At 36.3% G+C, this 24,784-nt stretch overlaps 2 protein-coding genes across 2 annotated transcripts; both read right to left on the reverse strand.

The window, feature by feature from the left end:
- Positions 1-8,272: 8,272 nt before the first annotated feature.
- LOC144344969 (uncharacterized) lies at positions 8,273-23,767 on the reverse strand. The gene is made up of 4 exons (XM_085498362.1): positions 23,677-23,767; positions 21,525-21,788; positions 17,456-18,057; positions 8,273-10,319 (listed from the first exon to the last, which is right to left on the reverse strand). The coding sequence occupies exons 1-4, from the start codon at positions 23,765-23,767 to the stop codon at positions 8,307-8,309; spliced, it is 2,970 nt and encodes a 989-aa protein (XP_085354488.1). The 3' UTR covers positions 8,273-8,306.
- Positions 10,369-15,100, reverse strand: LOC146747240 (uncharacterized). Its single transcript, XM_085498035.1, has 2 exons — positions 10,589-15,100; positions 10,369-10,419 (listed from the first exon to the last, which is right to left on the reverse strand). Exon 1 carries the CDS (start codon positions 15,028-15,030, stop codon positions 10,921-10,923), a length of 4,110 nt encoding a protein of 1,369 aa, XP_085354161.1. The 5' UTR covers positions 15,031-15,100; the 3' UTR covers positions 10,369-10,419; positions 10,589-10,920.
- Positions 23,768-24,784: the final 1,017 nt, after the last annotated feature.

Raw genomic sequence — 24,784 nt, forward strand, 5'->3', positions numbered from 1 at the left:
TTTTTGATGTTCTGCTTTTTTTGCACAAAAACTATTTCCCCGTACATTTCTCGTAGTGTCAAACATTGTCAATTACATCCCCCTCAACACATATTTGCCACTTTTTAGTCTCTGTTCAAGCTGTTCAAGTCTGTAAACGAGGACTTCATATTTGACTGCCATCAATCCAATCATTTATCCCCGCCGATCACGATTAAACTCTTTTTGTTTTACAGATCAAATTTAAATTGGCTGATAGATGGTCATTTTGTTTTATTGATTGTTGTTTCAGAGGTCATATTTTTGACATGCATTGACTGATTGCAATCAATCATAAATTATGGCATACATATTAACATGCATTTGCTTTCAGTTCTGATTCAAAATGGTTTCGTTTGTTTGTGCAACGAGAATGCTGTGATGTCATTACATCAATTTTATTTTATTCCCAAGTTGCAAAGATTTCAGGACCCCCCCCCCCAATTTCCATAAATCTATCGGAAAGTTTGACCAAGTACACACTTATTGCGCATTCCATAGAATAATTGGTTTCACACCAATTTTTATACCAGTTCATTTTGAATGATTTGATACATTTCTATATTCTCAATTCATCGTCTTAAACCAAGGCATCTGGAATTTGGGTTACAACGTTCAGTCGTCTGCTTTGTTCCGTTATATTGTGTTTATAAACCTTTTTCGTCTTTTGTTTATTGATGGATTGATCTCTCCCCCCCCCCATGTGTGTGCAATGTAAATATTTCACTCATGCTTGGACTAATAAAGTCCAAATTCACACATCAGACCAATCTGATTAAAATGAGATCCTGGTTGGGTTATTTTTTTTTTTTTTTTTTTTTATAAAATTACTATATTTCAATTCATTTTAATTATTTACTATAATTATTATTTATTTTAATTATTTTTTGACGTTACAATTTCTCTGCAAGTATGCGGCTGATCTGCACTGGCTCGGAAGATGAATTCTGATTGGCTAAAAAAACAAAAAAACTTGTGGCGTTGAATGCACGTTCATTGTCAGTATTGTAATGCAAATTCAAACTAGCTAATCATTTACAACCTTCCGAGCCAGTGCAGATTAGCCCCAAGAATGGTTTTGTTCGTGAAAGCCACCGGGATCTGAACAACCCGCATAGGAACTCTCGTTCTAGTCTCGCAATTTACGAGAAAAACAGCAGCCAATCAAATTCGTTGTAACATGTGCAAGATTACGCGAGTGCAATTGTTTTTGTTATGGTTGCCATTTTGTTTTTCGTCAGCGTGAAGATTTCGGAGTTGTTATTGGTAAGTATATTATGTATTTATAGATTAGTTTCTTGGTAAAAAAAAACGACAGACAACTTTAGTCAACTGACAGCTCTACCACATCCTTGAATGATATGATACTATGAAAATTGAAGCAATTTTGTTTGTATTCATTCGTAATGATGGATCTCAATCAATCACTTTATTTTACGTTGGAGGTTAGCTGCAGTACTGCAGCTTGCTTAGTTTCGCTGTCAGGTATTTCGTTCGTCGCGGTGTTAACGCGAAACCAAAGAGCTACAGTTCCATCCTATGCGAGTTATCCTAAACTTTTTTATCAATTATTTTGAGGACGATGGTCCGAAATTGGTCGATTTCCCGACGAAAACCGCGGAAAATATGGAAACTACAGCAAAATCCTCGTGTTTGTCGCCATCTTGAATAAGTTATCGTGACGTGAATAGGAGGTGTAAATATAAGTGAACTAATTATTAATTTTGTTTCTTTTAGTTTCAGATTGTTTGTTTGTTAGCTACTATGTCGTATGTAGTTTTGATTTTAAAAGGAGTTTTTGAATACAGCTGGAACAGTTTCTAGTGGATACACCAGAAAGAAGATTGTCCGGAATGCAGATAAAATTATTGGATTGAAAAATGGTTTGCTGTGCCCAGCAAAGCTGATATGATTATTTTTAGCCTGTTAGAACAAACTACAAACACCGGTCAAAATATAAAATGCAGTTGTATTATCTACAAAGATCACCCTAAGTACATGGTTTTATAGTTCTAAATGTGTATAGGGAAGAACATATAAAACTGTTTCCACACATTGGCAATTGTTAATAATAATAATTTTATTACGCAACTTAACCATCTGTGGGTTTAGTAAGATATAAAATGATTACAAAAGACAAATAAAATAAGACACACTAAAACACTAAAATTAAAATACACTGAAATTCAACACAAGAAGAAAATACAAATTAGAAAATCCCTGAAAGTCACTGCTAACACTATCTGTATCAGCACAGTAATGAATAAGATATCTTTCAATATACTACTCTCATCTTTGCCATGTCCACATGAACACTTAGATGCCCAAATAACAACAACTGTGATATAATACTTTGTCTTTCAATTGATTTATTTCCAGACTTGAAGCAAAATCTTCATAAAGTTTCACTCGTTATTTGTGTTTCTTAAGTATGATACAAAATAGCGGAATGAGGTGGTTTGTCATCTCTCCCAAGTCTCCCAGATTTCTGTACATACGACTCTATATCAAATGAAGTACCATAGTGAATAACATGATGAAAATTTCTCTTATCAATTAATACCCATTCTAAGAGCTGTTGTACAAAAAATAATATGCAACTCTGAATGAGACACTTTCATAATTTCTTTCAAGTAAGACTCTTGTACCACAGAATCAGTTTCGCTGTGGTACATCCCAATGTAAGAAATTGAAACAGCATATTCCCATTTAAAGTAATCATATAATCTAGATGTATAATCAAGTGATGAACAGTAGACAAGTGTATGTCGAAACTGGTCAGTTTCCTCTCTCAACTTATCGACCATCGAGTAAAAAGTTGAGGGGATATCACGTAAAATTTTCAAAACACCGTATGTAACATTAGCCTTATTGGGACACACATTTATATTTTTAGAGTCTGAAATGGAGAGACTGTCCTTGAAATGTGACTGTAACAATTCGGATGCTGATGCTATTGCTGTCAATGCCAGTACTTGCACATCAGGAAAATAGGATCATAGTTCTCTCAAATGGGAAAAATACCCTTTAAGTGCACATTCCTGCTCTTTGCGTCTGCCTTTGTTACTTTGAGCAATAGTCGGCTTTCCCCTGTAAAGAGCAAAAATGAAGATACTCAACATGTGTAACTTATTTTACAGATAATTCATTTCTCCTCTGTCTTAGGGGCTCTTTTTTCAACTGTGTGGGATTGACACCGAATTTCTTACATACCTTGAAATTAAATAGTAAAAAAATAACATAGGTCACAGTAATGTATAAGTAGTACCACTTGAGCAGTGTATTACCAGGTTTTTAATAAGACAATACAAATCGAAAGATAACACTGACTACTATAGAACAGATGAGCATTGGTCAGATACGTTTGTTTGGAGACTTAACTTTTTAATCAAATAAACTGATGTGACTATAGCATAAGGGGGATGTTTATTATTTTATCAAATAATGCAAGATACTTGGTAGTGCGGATAGAGGGATTGTGACAGGGAGTAGTATTAGTTGGATCCTAGTTTATTTTCTTTTTTTCTTGGTTTAAGATTGTCAGTACTAGTAAACACTAGCCATTGTTAGATGCAGCAATACAAAATGTGCGACTTGTGTATATTGAATGAAAAAGAATAGAACACATCAAACACTAGGTGGAGAGGTGCAAGACCTTGAGTTTGTTTATGTTTGATCGAATGTAGCTTGTAATCAAACAAACCAGGGTTTAGTGGCGCTACCTAAGTTTTCCAATTTAAATATCTATAAAAATACCTTTTGATTATAGGTATGCTAATGTTGTGTTTGTTCAAGCATAGAAGGTACTAACGGAAGGAACCACGACGCCTCTCAGGTGACCACTTAAGCTTCTTTACAGGCTTATTTTCTTTAGTTTCAACCCAAGATAATCCTGGTGAGGACATTGTCTAGCTCATCTTTGATGTGGATGATAGTTTGCGATTGTTTACACAAATAACGAGTTAGCGGAATATGACATAACCTTGCCGATTTTTAAATGTGACCATAAAATGTATACGCATTATGAAACTATGGTCATCACACATGCGTACTTGGTTTGTTTAGGTGCGAAAGGTCAAAATACGTATTTCACAGCCGGAAATTCAACAGATGAACGTTTGACTTCACGTATTTCACAATAACAAGAAACAAGATTTTGAGTGTCTACAACAAAAATTCCTAAGAACTCCTAAAATATATTATCACAGTAAAAGTGTCTAGGCATGCCCTTCTTTCGATACTATCTTTTCTGTTGGTGTTCGCCGATACCCGGTGGTCGAACATTTCAATAATTTCGGGCGCCAAAATTTCAGGAAACAACAGCATTCAAACTAGACACCATTTACAGTATTGTACGTGCGAGGTTCGTCTATCGCTTCCGAACATGCCCCGAATATCACCGAATGCTTGGGATTAGCGTAACCCATTGTAGGAAGGTGCTAAGAGCTAACGAGAACCAATGTTTGTGAACAAACAATGACAAACGATCATGGGGTAAAGCTAAAACAATAGCGTCGTGGCTCTTTCCGTTAGTACCTTCCATGGTTCAAGTAAGCTGTTGTAAGGGTTAAAATGGCTGGACAAAAGGAAGTGCTCTGCCTGCCAAGTTTCAAATAATGACATAGCATATTTAAACAATGTTTTATCAGTACTGTTTATCTTTAAATAATCTCAACAATTGTGACAAAACATATGTAAGTTATTGCAGCTTCCTGATGAATATTAAATGACTTCAATCGTTAATTGCGTGAGTATATCAAGTTTTCAAAAGTCCACAAAAAACTACGAAACGTCCACACAACACTGTCGACGCCAACGCCGCCATTTTACCTATATAGACAAAAATCATAAATTCTGCGAAAAATCAAAATAATGCCAAATTTGCTCACTATGTTTTCATGGACATAGATATGGTAGACCAAAGTAGAAACGGCCGTCTCATCCTGGCCGGATATCTAAAAGTTACAGTGTTTCTGCTTGTGACCCGTTTTCCCACAACTCCAGCATCGAATACCTGTTACTTGACGACATACGCGAACTGTATGGCCTGCCTCGCCGCAATTGTAACACTTTACATCGCTACTGTTGTGCTGCTGCCTATTTAAATTACACACGTGGAAAGTATGACCAACACTACCACAGCTGTAGCACGTCACACGCCGTCTGCTATTAGAGTGGATATGAGGATTCAAATTATCCCCATGGATACTTCTACGATGAGCACTATTACGTCGGTTTGAAAACTGGATGGATCGAGTGACAGGACACATGGTATTAAAATTACCCACCAACCAACCTGTACCCCGGGCATTCAAATGAACCTTGTCACTGTATAAGTTAGTGATAATGGTACCAGCATTGTTACGTAATATTGTGTCATTGTCAATGAAAGAAGCACCATTGTTTTCCGCCACGAGTCGAAGTGATCGATTTAATGAATTCACAGCTGCACGCAAATAGTCGTCTCTTGGACACACTAGTTCTATTGTATGCAGTCAAAATGCTGATATTTGGGATAACATTACTTACTATTACTTGAGAAGGAAATCTATTATAAATACCCCTGATAAATTATACATAGTAAGTAACTTTGTGTAGCCAATTATAATATAATTTGATGTATTTGAAGTGTGTTAAATTTACATTTTATTTTCATCTTTCAAGGCCATCTGCCCATTTCATACTATTAAAGTAACTGAAAAAGTGTGAAATGTATAAATACTCAGATATTCGAATTATTCACACTATTGCATAGATCTAGTGCATGGAACGTAAACACAGATAGACGTTGAAATTTTGTGTGGGAAATAAAGTCAATCATTTTTTTTTCAGATGGGGTTTCAAAATAATATTCATGGATATATACTTTGAGGAGAAGGGTGTAAAGGGACAAATAAATAAACAAATGGTATTTCTCCTAAACATCATTTGAGTCGTACAAGTATGCACAAACGCTTGTCCCTTTGAATTCTTTGTTGTCTATCAAGGATTTCAAGAGAATAGAAATATGTCTAACGTATGGAGAAGTCGACGCATGCACAGTAAACTTTGCCACATTCTTTGGTTAGATATTTCTGGACGACGACAGATTGCAGAATGAAAAATGTTATCTATATTAAATATCCAAGCTTAAATATCCAGCTTTTTCTTTTGTAATATATACAAGAGCGTCGGACCAGATTATTAAACGTTTATTAAGTGCAGTAGTAAAACAAATGTACTTAATAACTGACAAGGAACATTGATTGCTAACTCCGGAGAGTTGATTGCTAACTTTGTATGAGATTGTATTACAAAAGATTTCAATGAAGTTATAAACAAAACTATATGTGAAGTACAGTATACAAATTTTGATGCAATTTTTGCCTCTTTTATATGTTTTTTATATAATTTAACTAAAGATATGTCCCGAATGGCTTCATAATTATAGGTGACAATTGTGGGGAAATGATTCTGAAGAGGTACTTGAGTCCAGTGTCTCTTGGTTCTATACCGAATTAGTATGAATGGCTATGCAGACTATATAGATATGTATTAGTATAAACGACAACGGTGGAACTAGATATGATCAATTTATTATTTGTAATCTACTATATAGCGAAATCATATAAGTATTCATATTGCCACCATAGATGTTCCAAGTTATGTACAGGATTGGCATCGCTTTTCAACATGGATGGCGTTTTCTATCAGCTTGCATATCGCATGTATAGTGATTCCACAGTCGGCCGACCATAAACAATAGTGTTTCATCGCTGAAGTCTCAAACATAAGCAAAAATGCATCTGTCATTTATATTGCAAACAGTTCGGAGTTGAGTCTATGTAGCCATGGCTACTCTCAATCTTAGAATGCTTCTGTTCTTTTTAATGCATTACCGTTATTTATAAATATCATATATGTGCTATAGGTACAGGACAGTCAATGCCATACACTGTTATTTAGGAGATTCTATTAATTGTTGCAACATCATACCATCACACCAAGTACATTAACTTCAAGCAACAACATTGTATTGTATTTTAAACAGAATAACGAGTACGCGTGCGTTACTGGCAAACACGCAAATGCGGATTGCTAATCTTCGATATTGTTTATGACGACGAATTTCAAAATATCCTTCAATTTGCTTAAATGTAGAATAAAAGAAAAATTTGCTTACATCAATGTACATAATTATATGTAATTTCAAAGTTGAACATTATTAGCAAAAAGTTTGAAATCTGCTCGTATCATTTCTTGATGCATTTGATATTCATTGCAGATTTTGAAAATAACATAGCTGAAACATCCACTCAACAATTAATGATATCATGAACACAGAATTGTTATTAATTCCCCCCCATCAACCACCGGCAAATGTTTTTATCTGATACCGTTGTGTTGGAAATAGCGATGGATTTTGAAGGAGGAAAAGTAGAGACTATCACCTGCCTAAATTTCTCTTACAATTGATAATCATGGATTAAGATAATTACAATAAAAGTTACATTTGCATATTAATTACAATCTGCTAAAATACATTGTATTATAAACACATACGATATCATATTATTTTATTGTAAACACATACGATATATTATTACACTACAATTATAAATCTGTGTTTTAATCCAGCAGTACTCGTATATAAATATTATTTTCCCCAGTGGTAAATTGCTAGTCGCCACAGAACTTTCTGTTCAAGTAACTTGTTTTTCTCCCAGATCTTGTGTACAGTACCGGCTGGAAACTATTATTTCCACTGTGTGATGATTCATTATTAGAATCACCAGACAGTGGCTCTCATCATAGCTCTAAATATAAGTTAAGTTTTTAACATGTATTTCAATGTAAATACAACTGCTGAATGAGTAATAAGAATTGGTGTTTCTTTAGGTCAACCGGACTGTGCATGAAATTTCGTCTACTTTTACTGTGGTGTCAGGAGGCTTGCATTGCACAACAAAATCGCCACCCTCCCCCTATGTATACACAGATTACTCCCCTCAACACTTGCACACAAATCAGTGACCCACCCCTAACCTCTGTATTTTCTGTCTAGTCCCTAATAGCACCTGGGGCTTCAAGTCCTGCTGACCATTCACAAATTTGTCTTACTGAGGATCCAAACAGTTCTTACGACAGTGATCACATGAATCCTCTAGGAAAAACGATGAACTGCATCCTAGCTAAAACGTGTAACTTTCGCTATTTGTGAACCTTGAAACATTGGCATTGATAGTTTACCTGGATTTTAATGTTTTCAGTGTTGACATCAAAATTCTTGCATCAATGCATTTATAAATTTATATTATGTCGATGTATTCAAAGGTTGGTGCAGCATGCTGGGGTCCATTGAGATCTATTGGCATTTTTACTAACTGTCTGCCAAGTTCTAACATATACGACATCATCGACATACATCCAATTATAGAATCTCGATTTCCGTTGAATGTTTCATGAAGACATCGTAGAAGGTTTGAATACTCTTGATTAAATCTGTCCGAGACATATCGTACTCTTGAATCTTTATTATACATCTCACTTGAAGGATTGCTAATGATCGGCCACACTTCATCCTCGTAGAATGGCACCCTCTCACCGGTAAAATAGAAAGGCACATCACATTTCATAAACGCTTTTGTTCCCCTGCAATCATCATCTCTGCAGGTTGACCTTTTCATGTAACTTTCTGAGTAACTGTGATGGCAAGTATCTCCCATATCTTTCTTATCGAACCTTTCCATTGTACGTTCATGAAGAACAAGCTTATACCCCATAACTATTTCCAGTAATCTGTAGTAATGCGATAGTTCTCTCTGGGAATCATAAGGTTGTGTTGGTGAACTTCCTTCTCCTTGTTCTGTTATTAATTGGATTGCTCTCCGTGCATCGTTGAGATTCATCACTGCAAATGGTTTGTCAACTACATGGCTATACCAATTTTTCTCAGTGACTTGTTTATTCACATCAGCACATGCAAAAAGATTGTCGTGAGTACTGTCAAGATGTTTAAGAGACTTCCATACATTCTGATAATAAAATCGCCCAATGGTATTGTAATTTGGATGTGGATACTCAGCATCTTCAGTTGGGTCATTTGTATAAGATACAGTTTGTCGAAACGTTAATGGAAATGAATCATCCGGTTCCTCAATTTTGAGAAAGACGTCTTCTACAAGACCCAGGGAAAATTGTTGAAGGGATATTGTAAGCTCTGGATGCACATTCCCTGGCATTGTCGTTGGATAACTTGGGATCACAGCACTATCATTTAAAGTCGGAGACCCACATGTACTACTAAGTATATTTGCTACAAGAGTCATATGAAGCATTTCTTCCAAAACAACACTTCGTATAATATTGATTACATCATTATTATGTCCTTTCCGAATTGAAAACAATGCACTGAGGTAAGGCGGAATTGTAGAAAGTTCAATTTCTAACGCAGTTTGTAAATATCCATGTAACTCCTCTAACGTTGCCTGGGGATGTGCGCCACGCTTAGGATTATCTAGCCACTTTAAAATAGCCTCTTGTTTACTCCTTGAAAGATCTCGAGTTGCAGGCATATATGATGGATCTGTGATAGGTAAACTCATGGTGGTTTTCAACATTTCTCTTTTCTTCATTACATCCTCATACGATGCTAGGTTAATAATATTAGCCATAGAAGGAAACATATTGGCATACATTTTAAATATTGGATATATATCTTGGTACCACGTTGGACCACCTTCTGATACTTTGTATGAAGTATAAAGCAATATTGGAACTCGAATATCGTTAGTGATGCCATTGTTCCCAATGTTATAAAAATATAGTTGACCATCAATTGGTCTTGGGGAATCAGGGTTGCTGCTATTAAATTGGAAAATTGCAATACCGGTTGCGTCTGTAATGTTGGTATGTGTGTATTCTATTGCTGTCTCTGGTTCATTGAATGGATAACTTGTACCGCTACAATTAGTGGCATATTGAACGAGGCCTGGTTTAATTGTAACTTTTAAGTTCTCGAGAGGCTCCCCAAATTTAGATGCAAACACTATTACTTGCCAAGTATCTTCAGGATTCGTACGATATAATGTCTCACCCATAATGCCAATCATTGTACCATGGAATGCTTCTTGTAACCCAATGTTTATGCATTCATCGGTCTCGGGATCAATACGTCGAATCAACAACGGTCTCTCTTGTACATCTTTTATCTGATCTATGCTCAATTCGCCATATGTTGGAATCTGAACAATTCCAGCTGACAACTTATACCATTGATCACGTTCATATGGAATGTATCCCAATACAGCGATATTAGACATGTTGCAGGCGCTACCCTTAATTCTTTACTCAGAATGATAATAGCTGTAATTTCGTAGTCTTCACGAACTTTATTTTTGCTGTCTATACCATCCAGGTAAACTACAGTACAAAAGTACATATAAAACTTGAGCAACGTCGTAATGAACATGCACATTTTGAATCATCAAATACAAATCCATAAAATACAAAGAATCAAACACAATTGTAATGTCGGCACCAATAGATATTAATCATTTCTATCGCTACTACATTTAAATTAAGTATTCACCTAGATTTCGGGGCAAACTGATGGAGCCCGGTCTTTAAATGGCTGCCATATTTACGTTGACGGCATTTCTACTCCAGTGCATAACAAACAAACAATTGCAATAGAGGGCGCTGTAGAGGAATTCCTAGATTTACCGTACGACGGTAGCAACACTCCTCTCTGCAAATGGGTAATTTATCGTACATTTGCACTCATGCCAAACTTTATAATATCTATATCAAACTATGTCTATAAAAATAATTGCTCTTGAAATTCAAGTAAGAGTTCACAAAAAATAACATCAACAATAAAGGTAACAATTTAACTGTACTCAATGTTATTCATAGTCCCAATTAGTCTTCATCAACAGCAAGGAGCAGTACAAGCTTGTGGATTGGTCTGTCCACTATGGAACTGGCAGTAGTAAGCTGTACTTTGCGTACCAAACCATCTTTCCCAGGATACACTGCTGTCACTCTGCCAAGACGCCAGAAGTTACGTGGTACATTATCTTCCTTGATAATGACTATGTCACCCAATTTCAGATTGTACTGTGATGTGGTCCACTTTGGCCTTTGCTGTAGCGTATGCAGAAATTCTTTTCTCCATCGGTTCCAAAATTCATTGGTTAAGTGCTGTACTCTTCTCCATCTACGTGTTGAGTACATATCAGCCTTCTGGAAGTTGCCTGGTGGGGGAAGAAGTATTCTGGTCTTCATCGTTAACAAATGGTTTGGTGTCAGAGGTTCTGGAGAATCGGATTCACTCAGCTGATTGAGAGTAATTGGTCTTGAATTTACGATGTTCTGCACTTCGGCCATAAATGTGCGAAAGGACTCATCATCCAGCTGTGGACCTGCCTGATAGATGAGGGGTTCCAGAACACTTCGAACAGTCCTTATTTGTCTCTCCCAAATTCCTCCCATGTGACTACTGCTGGGAACATTGAATTTAAACTCAATCCAATCACACCTCTGACCTATCAAGAAATCAGCCATTTTCTTCTGATCAATCTCTTTCAGGCCCTTAATCATTTCATTGTGTGTTCCAACGATGTTAGTGCCACAATCTGCTCTCAGCTGCCTAATAGGTCCACGGATGCTAACAAATCTTCTCACCGCATTGATGAAAGAATTGGTATCTAGAGAGTTGACAGTCTCCAGATGAATTGCCTTGGATGCCATGCACACAAAAACTACACCATATCTCTTCAACTGGCTCCTCCTCTCCTTGATTAAGAATGGTCCAAAAAGATCTACACCTGAATATGTGAATGGTGGGGCTTCCTTTATGCGGTCACTTGGAAGGTCTCCCATTTTCTGAGTTTGGGGTGCTCTTCTGAACTTCCTACATGTGACACACTGATTGATCAATTTAGACACTGTATATGAGCCACTGATGATCCAATATCCATGCTGTCGGATGTAGTTGTGAGTACAGCCTCTTCCCATATGATTGATTTGTTCATGGAAGTGTCGCACTATTAGTGTTGTTATGTGAATATTCTTGGGTAAGATGACTGGATGTTTAATTTCAAAGAGCTGGCAGGATTTCTGTATTCTACCTCCAACTCTCAGCAAACCCTGGTCATCTATGAATGGATTCAGTTTATATATAGTGCTGGATTTTCTGAACTGTATATTTCGTGCCTTTAGTTGGTTTCTAGATTGTGGGTTACCCACTAGCTTCATTTCCTTCAGTATCTGTATTTCTTTCTGAAAGGCTCTACTTTGGACCTCTCGTATTATGGCTTTTTCACCTTCTGCGAGATCCTGTACAGTTAAGGGTGTATTAGTTTCTGACATGACATCTGTGAGATCTAACTTTCTATTTATGGTTTTGGTGGCTCTCAACATTTTTGCCTTAAGACGTAGACAATTAGCGGCTGCTCGTTTAGATGCGTCCCATGATGAGTACTGATCAAAGCGGTCGATCAATTGACCATCTGAACAGGCTGTGAGTGAATTAGTCTTCAATACCGTGGAAGTTCTCTTCATTTCTCTCCTCATCTCTTCTTCTGTGTCACTGGTACACTCATATCGAAATTCTGTTGCAGATAGGGACTTATCATTCCATAGAAAATCTGGTCCAGTTAACCAGTTAGAATCTTCGATAAGTTGCCTGGCAGTTATCCCTCTGCTAGCGTCATCACTTGGGTTTGAGGCAGTGTTAACATACTTCCATGCATCTGGAGAAGTCAACTCTCGTATCTGCTGGACCCTGTTGGCGACATAGGTGTGAAAACGTTTGGATTCATTATTTATGTATCCAAGAACAACTTTACTATCTACCCAAAAATACTCTTTCACATCTTTAAACTGTAGTGCTGTGGTGATGTAGTGACTCATTCTTGCAGATAAAACTGCTGCTGTCAGCTCAAGGCGAGGGATGGTGATTTGTTTGTTGAGTGGTGTGACTCTGGCCTTTCCTATGACGAAAGAACAGTATACTTCGTCATCCTGGTTGATTTGTCTCAAATATGTGCTCTGTCCATAACCTGTTTCACTGGCATCAGAGAAGTAATGAAGCTCTATTCTCTTGACTTCACCAAAGTTGTTAGGTTTATAGCAACGGTTTACCTTCAAACTCTGTAACTCAAGAATGTCAGTTCTCCACTGTATCCATTTCATTCTGAGGTCTTCAGTGATGGGATCATCCCAATCAACATTATTTCTACATAATTCTTGCAAGATGATCTTTCCAGTTAGGATTACTGGGGCTGCAAAACCTAAAGGATCATACACTGAGCAGATGGTAGCAAGAATACCTCTGCGAGTAAGTGGTAAGTCGCGCAATAATATTCTAAATTGGAAAAAGTCACCCTCCACGACCCATGTCACTTCTAATGCTCTTTCTACAGGTAAGAGGTCTGTTTGAAGGTTTACTTCCATCAAACTCGACGCACGAGCTTCAGGAGGTATTGCATCCAGCACTTCTCTCTTGTTTGAGATCCACTTGTGCAGTTTCAACCCAGCTTTAGCACAAATATCAATACTATTGTTAACAAGGGTGATGGCTTTGCTTACATCTGAAACTGACTTTAACCCATCGTCTACATAAAAGTCATCTCTGATAAAACTAGCTGCTTCTTCACCAAATTCCTCCTCTCCATCATCTGCTGCTCTCTTCAGACCAAAGTTGGCACATCCTGGTGAACTGGCTGCACCAAATAAGTGTACAGTCATTCTGTACTCAGACAATTCCTTGTCCAAGTCACCATCTTTCCACCATAAGAAGCGTAACAGATCCCTATCATTTGGAGTGACATGAAACTGGTGGAACATACCCTGGATGTCCGCCATCACTGCCACCTCTTCTTTTCTGAAGCGACTTAAGACCCCAACTAGACCATTGGTAAGATCAGGTCCTTGGAGGAGACAGTCATTAAGAGATATGCCCTCATATCTTGCAGAGCAATCAAAAACCACACGGATCTTATCAGGTTTTTTGGGGTGATACACACCTGTATGTGGTACATAATTCACCCTGCCATCTACATTCTGTTGATCTTCAGGAACTTCTTCAGCACAGTTGGTTAGGATATCTTCCATAAATGTGAAGTAATCTTTCTTGTATTTCTGATTTCTTTGCAATCGTCTTTTGAGTTGTAATGTTCTTTTTACAGCTAATGGTTTGTTGTTTGGAAGTCGAAGATTATTGTACTTCAGTGGAAGGGGCATCTCATAGTGACCATCCTCTCTCTTGATGATATTGTCAGAGAGGCACCTGATGAACTTATGATCATTAACTGACAGAGAATCTTGTTTGTGTTTATGTTCAATAAAGTCCCGTTCAAACATCTGTTGAATCTGTTGTGTACTCACTATTTCCTTTGAGGTTGACTGAACTACCAATCTGTTAACTAATTTCGGCTTATTTGCAGGCATGGCTGTAAGCTGACTCGCTGCATTTGTTTCTGTGGTCACAATGCGGTTTGACACAACATTGTTTTCTGAATTTGAACAAATTGTTCCAACTATTCCCCATCCTAGTAGAGACCTTTGGCCATATGGATGATCTTCATCGCCAGCTATGATATCTCTAGGTCTTACAGCCGATGGAACATTGTTACCTATTAATATTCCAACCTTAACTTGAGGCATGATTGGAGGTATCTTATCAGCAATTCTTTGTAGATGGTTCCACTTCATTGCCACCTCTGAACTTGGGATTTGGTGTCTCTCTGCTGGAACATGGTCTCTGGTGTAGGATGTTGGCACTGGTATTACAACTTTTCTGTCGTAACTAAGAATCTCTAAATCCCTTATCCTCTTAGCTGAAACAACTGCACCATTCATTTGCATTGTTGACAGTGTCAGTTCAGTATCATGCCCTATGATTCTAAGTTGTTTCTGAAGTTCTTTTGAGATGAAACAGGTATTGCTCTGTGGATCTAGAACACAATATTGTAAGATTTCTCTGTTGGGATTAACTTTGCTTCGTACCCATACAGGTACAATCATGGAGTTGTCAGTTGTCTGTCCTTCTCTGTTACATACAGAAATGCAATGACTTACACTGGTAGTACGGTTTTCATCATAGTGGAGAGCTGTCAAATGTTTTTTGGAACATTTCTTACAATCAACTCTGGATGTACATGCTCTCCCATTGTGTTCTTTAGTCATCCCACAAGCATAGCACAGACCTTCTGTCTTGAAGAATTGCTTCCGTTCTCTTCTGTGAAGATTCATCAGTTTGTCACAGTCATCAATATGGTGCTGTTCTTTGCAAAAAGGGCACTTCAGATCTTCATTACCACTGATTACATTTGTGGTAAATGTTCTAGCTTTCACTTGGTTCCCTCCCCTGCTGGTGTTTTTGCTTTCTCTATTGAAAACAGAAGATTCCTTCCAGTCTTTCACTTCAGGTTCAAAAGCAGGTATGTTTGCTTCTTTTGCCTTTTCTTTCACAAATAATGCAAACCGCTCAAAGGTTGGAAAACATCCACTGCTAACACTGGCATGTGTAATACGTCTCCATTGGTTTTCTATATAAGTTGGAATTTTAGCTACCAGCTTTGCATTTTCTTGTGGGTAATCCAAGACACCAAGATCATGTATTGTTCGCTTTGCTGCAACAACTTCATTTAACATATCAGAAAATCTTCGGAGTCCAATGGAGTCACGTGGTTGGATCCTTGGTGATGATGCAAGCTTATCTATGAATGCCTTGGCAATCACTGTATTGTTACCATACCTGTCCTTCAACTCTGCTTTGGCTTGTACAAATGCCTCTTCAGTTTGGAGCAAGAGGTAGCTATTAACCATTGCTTTGGGCTCACCAGACAGATGTTGGCTCAACAAATTTAATCTTTCAACCACTGAGGGGGCCTTTGACTCAATCAGAGACTTGAAAGAGGACTCCCATGAGGGAAACTGGAGTGGGTTTCCACTGAAAATTTCTAATTTGACTTGAGGAAGCCTAAATGAGTCCACCAACTGTTTCATAGCATCAGTGACTTCATTCGCAAGTGGGTTTGGAACACTGCTCACCTTGGCCCTGGCATCCTTGTTTTCTACTTTCTTGTTTACCTTTGCTTCCATTTTTGGTGACAAAATTAATGCACAGTTCTGATCGTGTACTGAAGGAACATGGCTGTAATCAACACTGCTGGCTGTACAACTAGTAGTTTGCATAGCCCTTTGTGCTTCTGTATTATTTAATTGTGAGTGTTGTTCATGCATCTCTGGTTGTGAATTTAAAAATCTGTACATATCTTCATCCTTATTGGCTGGCAGTATGCCACTCAAATTCTGACTTCCTTCATCAGATCTGTCTACTTCATATATCACTTCTTGCTGTGCCTGATTTTCAGCAAGTTTCTTATGTAACTTTAATTCTTCAATCCTCCTTCTATGTTCTAGCTCCTCTCTTTCTAGCTGTTTTTCCTTTTGTGCAAACGCTAGCTGTACTCTCAATGCAGCTTCCTGTTTCTTAAGTTCCAGTTTCATTGACCTGACACTGGAAGTTGTACGGTTGCTAAGGCTACTAATTTTAGTTTTCTGTGAACTTGATTTGAGTGATTCAGGGTTTAGCATTTCCATATCAATACGATGTTGAATTTCTACTTTGATGTCATCCTCAAATTTATGCCATTCCAAAAAGTCTTGTTGTTTCTGTTTTGTGAATGCAGCAATTTCTTCCTGCTTTTCCAACAATTCAAGTTCATCATAAAGTTCACTTATGTCTTGCCATGCTATCTGTGCAACTAACAGCTTTTGTTTAAGTGCTCGGGTATCTTCAAATCCTTTTTGCATAATGGCATTTCTTTTGGCTTTACTAAGTTCAGATTTCTTTGCTTTCAAATCTCTTCTAAGAATGTTGAATCTGAGCTCCTTACCTTTCAGTGTTAAAGTCCGCGTTCGCGTCCCATTGACACTTGCTGCTTGATCTCTGTCTTCATCGACTGGAGATTGACCTTCAAGCTGAACTTCTGTGTCCTCGGACATTTCTAGTTTACTGTTGCGGGCGCTACCCTTAATTCTTTACTCAGAATGATAATAGCTGTAATTTCGTAGTCTTCACGAACTTTATTTTTGCTGTCTATACCATCCAGGTAAACTACAGTACAAAAGTACATATAAAACTTGAGCAACGTCGTAATGAACATGCACATTTTGAATCATCAAATACAAATCCATAAAATACAAAGAATCAAACACAATTGTAATGTCGGCACCAATAGATATTAATCATTTCTATCGCTACTACATTTAAATTAAGTATTCACCTAGATTTCGGGGCAAACTGATGGAGCCCGGTCTTTAAATGGCTGCCATATTTACGTTGACGGCATTTCTACTCCAGTGCATAACAAACAAACAATTGCAATAGAGGGCGCTGTAGAGGAATTCCTAGATTTACCGTACGACGGTAGCAACAAGACATACAATTGTATGAAGTAGAATTAATGACCAGGGGATATGCAACTTGTAATCGTTTATTTATAGATACGTCTGGGGCGCCTAGTGTATGGATAAGGCTATTGCCAAGATCTAATAATATTTTACGCCTTTTTGGAAAAACTCGGAATGATGCCCTCAGAATAGGTTCGTCATGTGTGTATAGTTCGCGATGACGTAGGTAATGAAATGGTTCTGCTGGACCTGCAATACCGATAGTTCCAGTTATACGTCCTTGTGTAAAATTACCAAACTCTATGTTACCTTTTTCAAAATAATCAACATTCATTTTAACAGATAAAACATTTGGTGGTGGGTATTGGGAAGCAATGTTTTTCATCTCTTCGACAATACGATATTTCCTATTACTCTCGTCCCATTTCAGATCTGTCAGCATTGAGTGAATAATTGCTCCTGCACCCTCAGTAAATTTTCTTTCCGGGACTTTCATGATTTCGTCTGCATATGTTACCTCCAGCAGTTTTGCGGTGAAGACGTGTGGTATTTTAAAATACATGCCATAGATAGTTGACAGCTCGTATCCAGGGTCCAAACAAGAAAATTTGGCATTGGGACGGTTGTAATTACCTGTTATAAAAAATATTGTTAGTATTATGATTCACTAATAATAAATACAAAATTGAAGATTGCAGATTCAAAGTAAAAACTTACAAGTCGCACTTACAATTCAATACAATATTTGAGGTATGGTGAAACAAATTAACACTAAGTTTGAATAAAATTTAACGCACAATTCTTTAACAAACATACGCTTTCTAATGTTGGAAATAAAAACTTATACCTTAAACTCCCTGCAACTGCATGCATGTATGTACTCTTTCTCAAAACTTACTTGAAATGTACGTTCAAGTTTATTATTAAAAAATTATAAAACAAATGAAATACAGTCTTGCGGTCTCTGGCCTGGCCCAGTTTATTTTGACAAATGCTTGAACGAGCTAAATTTGTAAAATGTATTTAGTTTTGTTTTAAAAACAAACAAATTTGATTTCATCCTACTAGATTTTCACCATTTCTCGCCAATGTTGTTGGCCGGTATTTGAACTCATAATAGACGTACTAATGGCCTTATATATTTTGTTAATATTTGTAGATTGTGTTCAAAATAATTGAATTTGGACGTGTTTTTATAAAGGAGACATCACATACAATAATTTCTATTTTGTGTTATTTCGTTCATTTCGAGTCTAATTTATATACGCAAGTTCTTATTTTAAGAGTTATTGCTAAGCGACCAATAACAAAAAAACACCATTCAAAACAACTATTGCACGTAAGACATTTCAAAATAGACCGATTCCACAAATTATTCGAAACAAAACTTCTCTGAGAGCCATCGTAACTAGGTATGAGTCCTTTTAAAACAAGGTATCCTTGTATGGCAGATATATTATGTTTCGGAGGCTCTCTGTGTGCTGGACATCCTTTGATTTTTTTGATTTCAGTGTAGGTCAGAGTTTGTTATAACTATTATGGGTTAAAGTCTCGTATGCGTACCATTTTGTATGACCGACGATTGTTACCTAAAGTCCTTCTAAAAGAATACTAGACTCAGCGAAGTAAGTGTATTTCTGCATTTATTGACCCATGAGATACTCAGGCGACCTTTGCGTCAGATGTAGTAATTTTGTATAGTGTATTTTTTCACAATTTCCATGCGTTTTCTGTAGATTGTTCAAGCTCGTTCGCTTAGTCAGCGATGACGTCATTCGACATGTGATTTCTTTATCCTATTACAGTTTTCATTGATATCTAGAGTAACTGGCTACCCTAACGCAAGTGTGTATACATTATTCGAGAAGTGCAAATGCACCTAGACATCGGAACATTTCAGATTCAAATGGAGGTTTTATATATTTCTAATTTAAAGTCATTGTAAATAATGTAGACAGAGAGAGTGTGTGTGTTTATTTGAGTGAGGTTTAAGGTATTGAGAAAGGTTTGATAACATTTTTGAATAAACATTATCTGTCTACAGTTGTTTCGAGAGGCTGAGTATAGACTGACAAATTCGTTCAAACTGGACAGTCAACCTTGTAAAGATCTAAATCCGCGATTGGGAAAGCGCACTTTAAATTTTCGAGTGAAATTTGCGTAATGGATTAAAGACCATTTTTAATTACGTCTTCGATAATCAAAATCGCATTCTCTCGACTTCTATGCAGGTTTGTTTCTCTGGCTTCTAATTATCTAGAAGCAAATGCTTCAAGTGTTTCTGATTAAAGATCGAATACAACTTGTATCATGGTGAAATCAAATGGCAGTTCTGCCTTATCGTGGCTTTCAACTCGTAAAGAAGGTCATATCAGTGTCCAAGCATCTGTGAGTCGCAATATTTTCTTTGCGTCTTTTGTAATCGTGTAGTATAATGGTGAGAGGAAAATAAAACGAAATAAAAAAACGATTCAAAATAAAGTTATAACCGTGTTCTCCAACGAAGTCTTGACTAACAAGAGTGTTGACATTGACGTTAGATGCACACGTATTGGTTGCCTGTCATCTGTTATATTAGAATCGTCGCTGTCCCAAAAATACACATTATGCAAATATCCCAAAAAGAGTTATTTGTGTCAGACGCTGTTCAAATTAGAGTTTTTAACACTTTCTGAAATTTCGATCTTTTGAAAAGAAAGGATGGTGTATCAAGGTCTAGAGTAACAGTTTTCTCACTTTTTTTTAAAAAAAAAGAAAAAAAAATGATCTTTTCTTTCTCGCTACTTTAAGATCATTCTAGGAGATTTTTTCTTTACGTTTTATATTTATGTAGAAATAATAATATTTCGCTTCATTCGTCTGTAATTTATAAATTGCTCAGGGTTAGCATTTTTTTCAAATCTGTCCATCTTTCAAATCTTATTGATAGGCGGCCAAGAACTTAGCATAGTAACACTCTGATTATTGATTAAATACGTACAATAGATCAGACATACGTATATTTTTTTATCATAGTTGTGACTTGCATGCAGACAATAATAGTTTTCCAGAAAGTGTAGCAATTAGCACCATAAATAATCTTCCCGCGAACACAGAGACATCCCTTTTGTTTAATTTTCGAGCTATAGACATTATAGGTTTTAGGAAATACAACATTATATATATTTGGTAGACTATTATATAATGTTTTGTTCTATTCATAAATTATCTAACAACTGTAGTAATTTGTAGTGTAAGGTAGTTAATATATTTTTAATTTATTTTTTTTTTGTAAAATTTCACATAATTTTTGAAACTTAGTAAATACATTTTTTAACCGATTGAATGTCTTTTTTTCCAAATAGTTTCTTCTTACAGATGTAATAGGTTTTTTTGTAATTTTTACCTTAATTTGATACACAAGTTGCTGCTGTGCTTCATTCTCAAAAATAACTTGTTGTCCGTTCACCAAAAAACTGTCATCACCATAGATATACAGTAACGGATTTTATCTCAAATAATAATTTTTAGAACGTTCACCAATTTCAAATAATAATTTTTGGAACGCTAATGCTCAAACGAGTTTACCCTTTACGCGCGATCAAACGTGGAAAAACAAAACAAATGCAGTTGACCCAGCTACATCAGAAAGCATTATACCGTGATTGTAGTTTTTGAGATGGTTTAGTTTTATAAGGATACTGAAACAATTCAGATCCTTGCACGTAGTCATTTGTATAGCGACCTAGGCTCACAGGGAAACATATTTTCCTAAAAAGTAAACCATTTTCTACTGAGCCGCGAACCACGCCGAAACTTCTTTGTGTCAGCGAAAGTTAGGTTAATTGGATTAACAAGTTTAGTTCGTGTTCCAGTCACATTAATTACATTACCATACGTTCATGGATATCAGTATCTGGTATCGCCTTACAAAATGTGTCACAAAAACATTGATGCACGCACTGATTCAACAATATTTCATTGTCATAATTGTGATACGAAGGTTTTTTGTTGTATTTTGCATATAATCAAGAACCATAGAGTATATTTAATAAATTTGTATAAACTACAAATTATAATGAACACACGATATAAAATGGAATAAGTAGAATTTGACTTACTTATAACAGGTTGACCAATCAGTTCATCATTCTCTGTAACACATTCACCATTGGTATAACACACTGATGTGATCTCACATCCGTCAAGCAAAATATGACCACTACCATTCACATTCCATGATACCTTGCTAGAATTTTTCCGAACAATTTGTTCAAAGTTTTTGATGTCATATAGCTCACATAAATTGTTGGCTGTTGGCGAGTCAGATCTGAAATGTCCTGCAAAATGTATTCTTGGCCAGTCAAGATAGGAATGACTACTAGCTATAAGAAAAAAACATTACTATATAGTAAATTACACAATGAACATGTCAACGGAAAATTTTTATTCAAACAAAGAAATTGTCAGACAGTGCAACATTTCTGTAGTCCATATATCACTGATGCATGTTTAGTCATATTTTGTATGAGACTTTAATTAAAGTCAATTAAATTGCAATTCAGCATAGAATTGTGTTTTAATTTAAGAGGGGGGGTTGTCACTTGGTAGGTGTGTCGTCACTTGGTAGGTGTAAAGTTAAATAGTCTTCACAACGTTAATCACACACACACACACACATACATATGTATATATATATATCGTATATGAATCGTAGATGACGATACGTAATTTGACATGCAAATGCAATGTGTGAATTAAAAACTTCATTTACATTTTAAGTGACCTATCGAAACAGTTAATAATATTGCAGTCGTGGCAATTGGTTCGCCAAATTTGCAAAACGTGCAATCAACGAAGAAAACGTAAAAATAATGTACCGGGGTGATATTGGGGAGCTCTTTGTAACCAATCATCCTCTTTGAAACATCTTACGTACACGATAAACAAAAACACCAGTAACAAAATCAACATCTTTCGGTGTAGTGTTTCTATGGTAACAATCGTCACTGCCATCTAAATTAAAACAACATTGACGATTTACTGAATTACGCTGCCACGAAGATGCTAAGTATATTGAAAACATAATCAATGTACTTTTTATAAGCAACCAAATACAGTTTATTATATATGCGTACCATATGTCACAGCAAACATGTATTACTTGACATCAATTAAACATTTGGAATACAAAAATAAACTACTGCAACAACATACGTTACTAACAAGTCCAAGTTACCTTTTTGTGTAGCAGTTTTAGTACAGATGGTGGTGATGACAAACTATGTGTTCTGTATCCTCTCCCAAGCACGACGTAGATTTATTTAGGTTTGCGGCTCCTGAATATTAGCGTGTATTGTGCATGTATAAATAACATATGTTAATATATATGTGTATTTCTGTAGGGATGTAGTGTGTCTGTTTTGTGATTTGATGATTTAATTTGAAATTATAACATCTGTTATTGTCAAGTACTTGAATTATTGATGATTTTGTTTCGACTAATTTGTGCCTGGATTAGTTCCATGAAATGTGCAAAGTGGTAAATCTGCCTCTTTTAATTGCACTAATTATTTCCTAGTTTTTATTTGGTGTGAGGCACTATTCTATACACATTAGCATATTATTAGACCTTTCCCCCATAAACAGGTTGTTGGTTTTACATACATTACATGATATATGTTTATTTAGCGACTGGATCTAAACAAAATTCAATTGAGCTGAATAAAAAGTTAACGCAAAGTATAAACAAATTTAAATTAGGTTGATTATGTTGGGGATCAAAACAATAGTCTAGTTCATGATCCTTCAATTAATAAGGAAATTAATAATAGTTAAAAATAAAAATTATAAAAAAATATGAAAAAAAAATCTGGATAACATTTCGAAAAAGGTTTGTATTGGTTTAATTAAAGTTCGAATTTGGGGAGTTTTCACTACCGTCGAGACATGTAGCATAGTAGGGTATTGGGTAAATATAATCAAATGTATTATGCGTAAAACAGTGTGTTGTAGAATAAAATGACATGTTTACAATATACAGAGAGAAAATAGCAAGGGCAGCATGAAAGTTAGAGAATGGGGTCATACGTACAATACTTCTGTGGGAGTAGAATGGGCTCAAGTAAAGATTGTACGGGCCCAGATTTCAAGACAATAAGTTATATGTGTTGGAATTAATTTGTGGTATAATATGTACAATAGTCTTGGTACAAAATGACGAAGCTGAGACATGATTCCAATTGCAAAAATACTTTAGTCATACGAGATTACCATCTACAACTTTGAAACGACTCAGTAGTTCACTGATGATACGCTCTCTATGGATCACCCATTGCTGTCCAGGTGCCCTTGATATTGACATGTGATGGAGTTTTCATAACGATGTAGTTTTATTTGTTTTTATTTTTGCGGCGTAAAAAGTAAGCCTGCATTACCCCATTCATGAAACCTTTAAAGTTATTGGAGAGGTTAATAATAATACTGATCTTGGGAATTTGAATAATAATAGAAAATCAAAACAAATCCATTGTACAATAACACACAAGATGACAAAAGTCATCAGGTCCATGATACGCACAACATACGTATGGATCATCTTGAACCACTCTATGTCTCTATACAAACTGGTGTCGTCTTCATAAAGTCGAAGCGCGAAATTATTAGTGGAATTATTTTTATTATTGCCGAGAAGATATGTTTTAGTATTAACAAATTGTTGGCTGCAAGGGTAATTTTTTAAACCGAGGTAATCGAATGTGTCTAATGTTGTAGTTCGCGGGAAAGTATAACATATTCAATTGAGTCGAAAGTTATAAATTCAGTGTGGCTGATACGAGGTCAGCCAAGGCGAGTTTAGTACTATGCTTATTACGGTGGCCACATTTGTTGATTGGTGTATTTCTAGTTTTTGTTTTGTTTTTTTAAAACATCAACATCATGCCGATTTGTGGATTTACGTGTTCGTAATTAATCACAAAGTACGAAATTATGCGGCTGAAACCGATAGGACACAATGTTTCACGGTGAAACAGAGCCGCGCCAAAAATACGTCAGAAATACATATTCATTGATTCGTAGATGGAGACTTACAGGACACAAAGTGCACAATCAGTACATTTTTCTGACCCAATTGGGTTCTCGGGTGTCTGAACGGCATGGGAAACCTTGTCCTTCTGGACTAATTTGGTGTAATCAGTATTGGCATAACGTTTTCTAATGTTAGGAGTGCTGTAGTTAATAGCAGGAAAATGGAAATTCATAAGCGTCCATATTTACTCAGGGTAGCGACAATGCCTCCAACATATAAGCTGGATCACACAAAAACGTAACACAAATACTGGCTTAATGTGGTTTCGGCAGTTTGCGAAAAGATTCAATG

The sequence above is a fragment of the Saccoglossus kowalevskii genome, chromosome 4 (assembly GCF_978046115.1).
Source record: "Saccoglossus kowalevskii chromosome 4, keSacKowa6.1, whole genome shotgun sequence".
In the NCBI taxonomy this organism is placed as follows: Eukaryota; Metazoa; Hemichordata; class Enteropneusta; family Harrimaniidae; genus Saccoglossus; species Saccoglossus kowalevskii.

What these genes read in the sequence shown, in the direction of transcription:
- LOC146747240 (XM_085498035.1), bottom strand. Translation starts at nt 15,030, where the DNA reads ATGATTGTACCTGTATGGGTACGAAGCAAAGTTAATCCCAACAGAGAA.
- LOC144344969 (XM_085498362.1), bottom strand. Translation starts at nt 23,767, where the DNA reads ATGTCAATATCAAGGGCACCTGGACAGCAATGGGTGATCCATAGAGAG. An exon ending in GATTGGTCAACCTGTTATAA is followed by an intron (nt 18,058 to 21,524) that starts GTAAGTCAAATT and finishes TTTTTATAACAG; the next exon opens with GTAATTACAACCGTCCCAAT. An exon ending in ATTCTACTTCATACAATTGT is followed by an intron (nt 10,320 to 17,455) that starts ATGTCTTGTTGC and finishes AGCGCCTGCAAC; the next exon opens with ATGTCTAATATCGCTGTATT.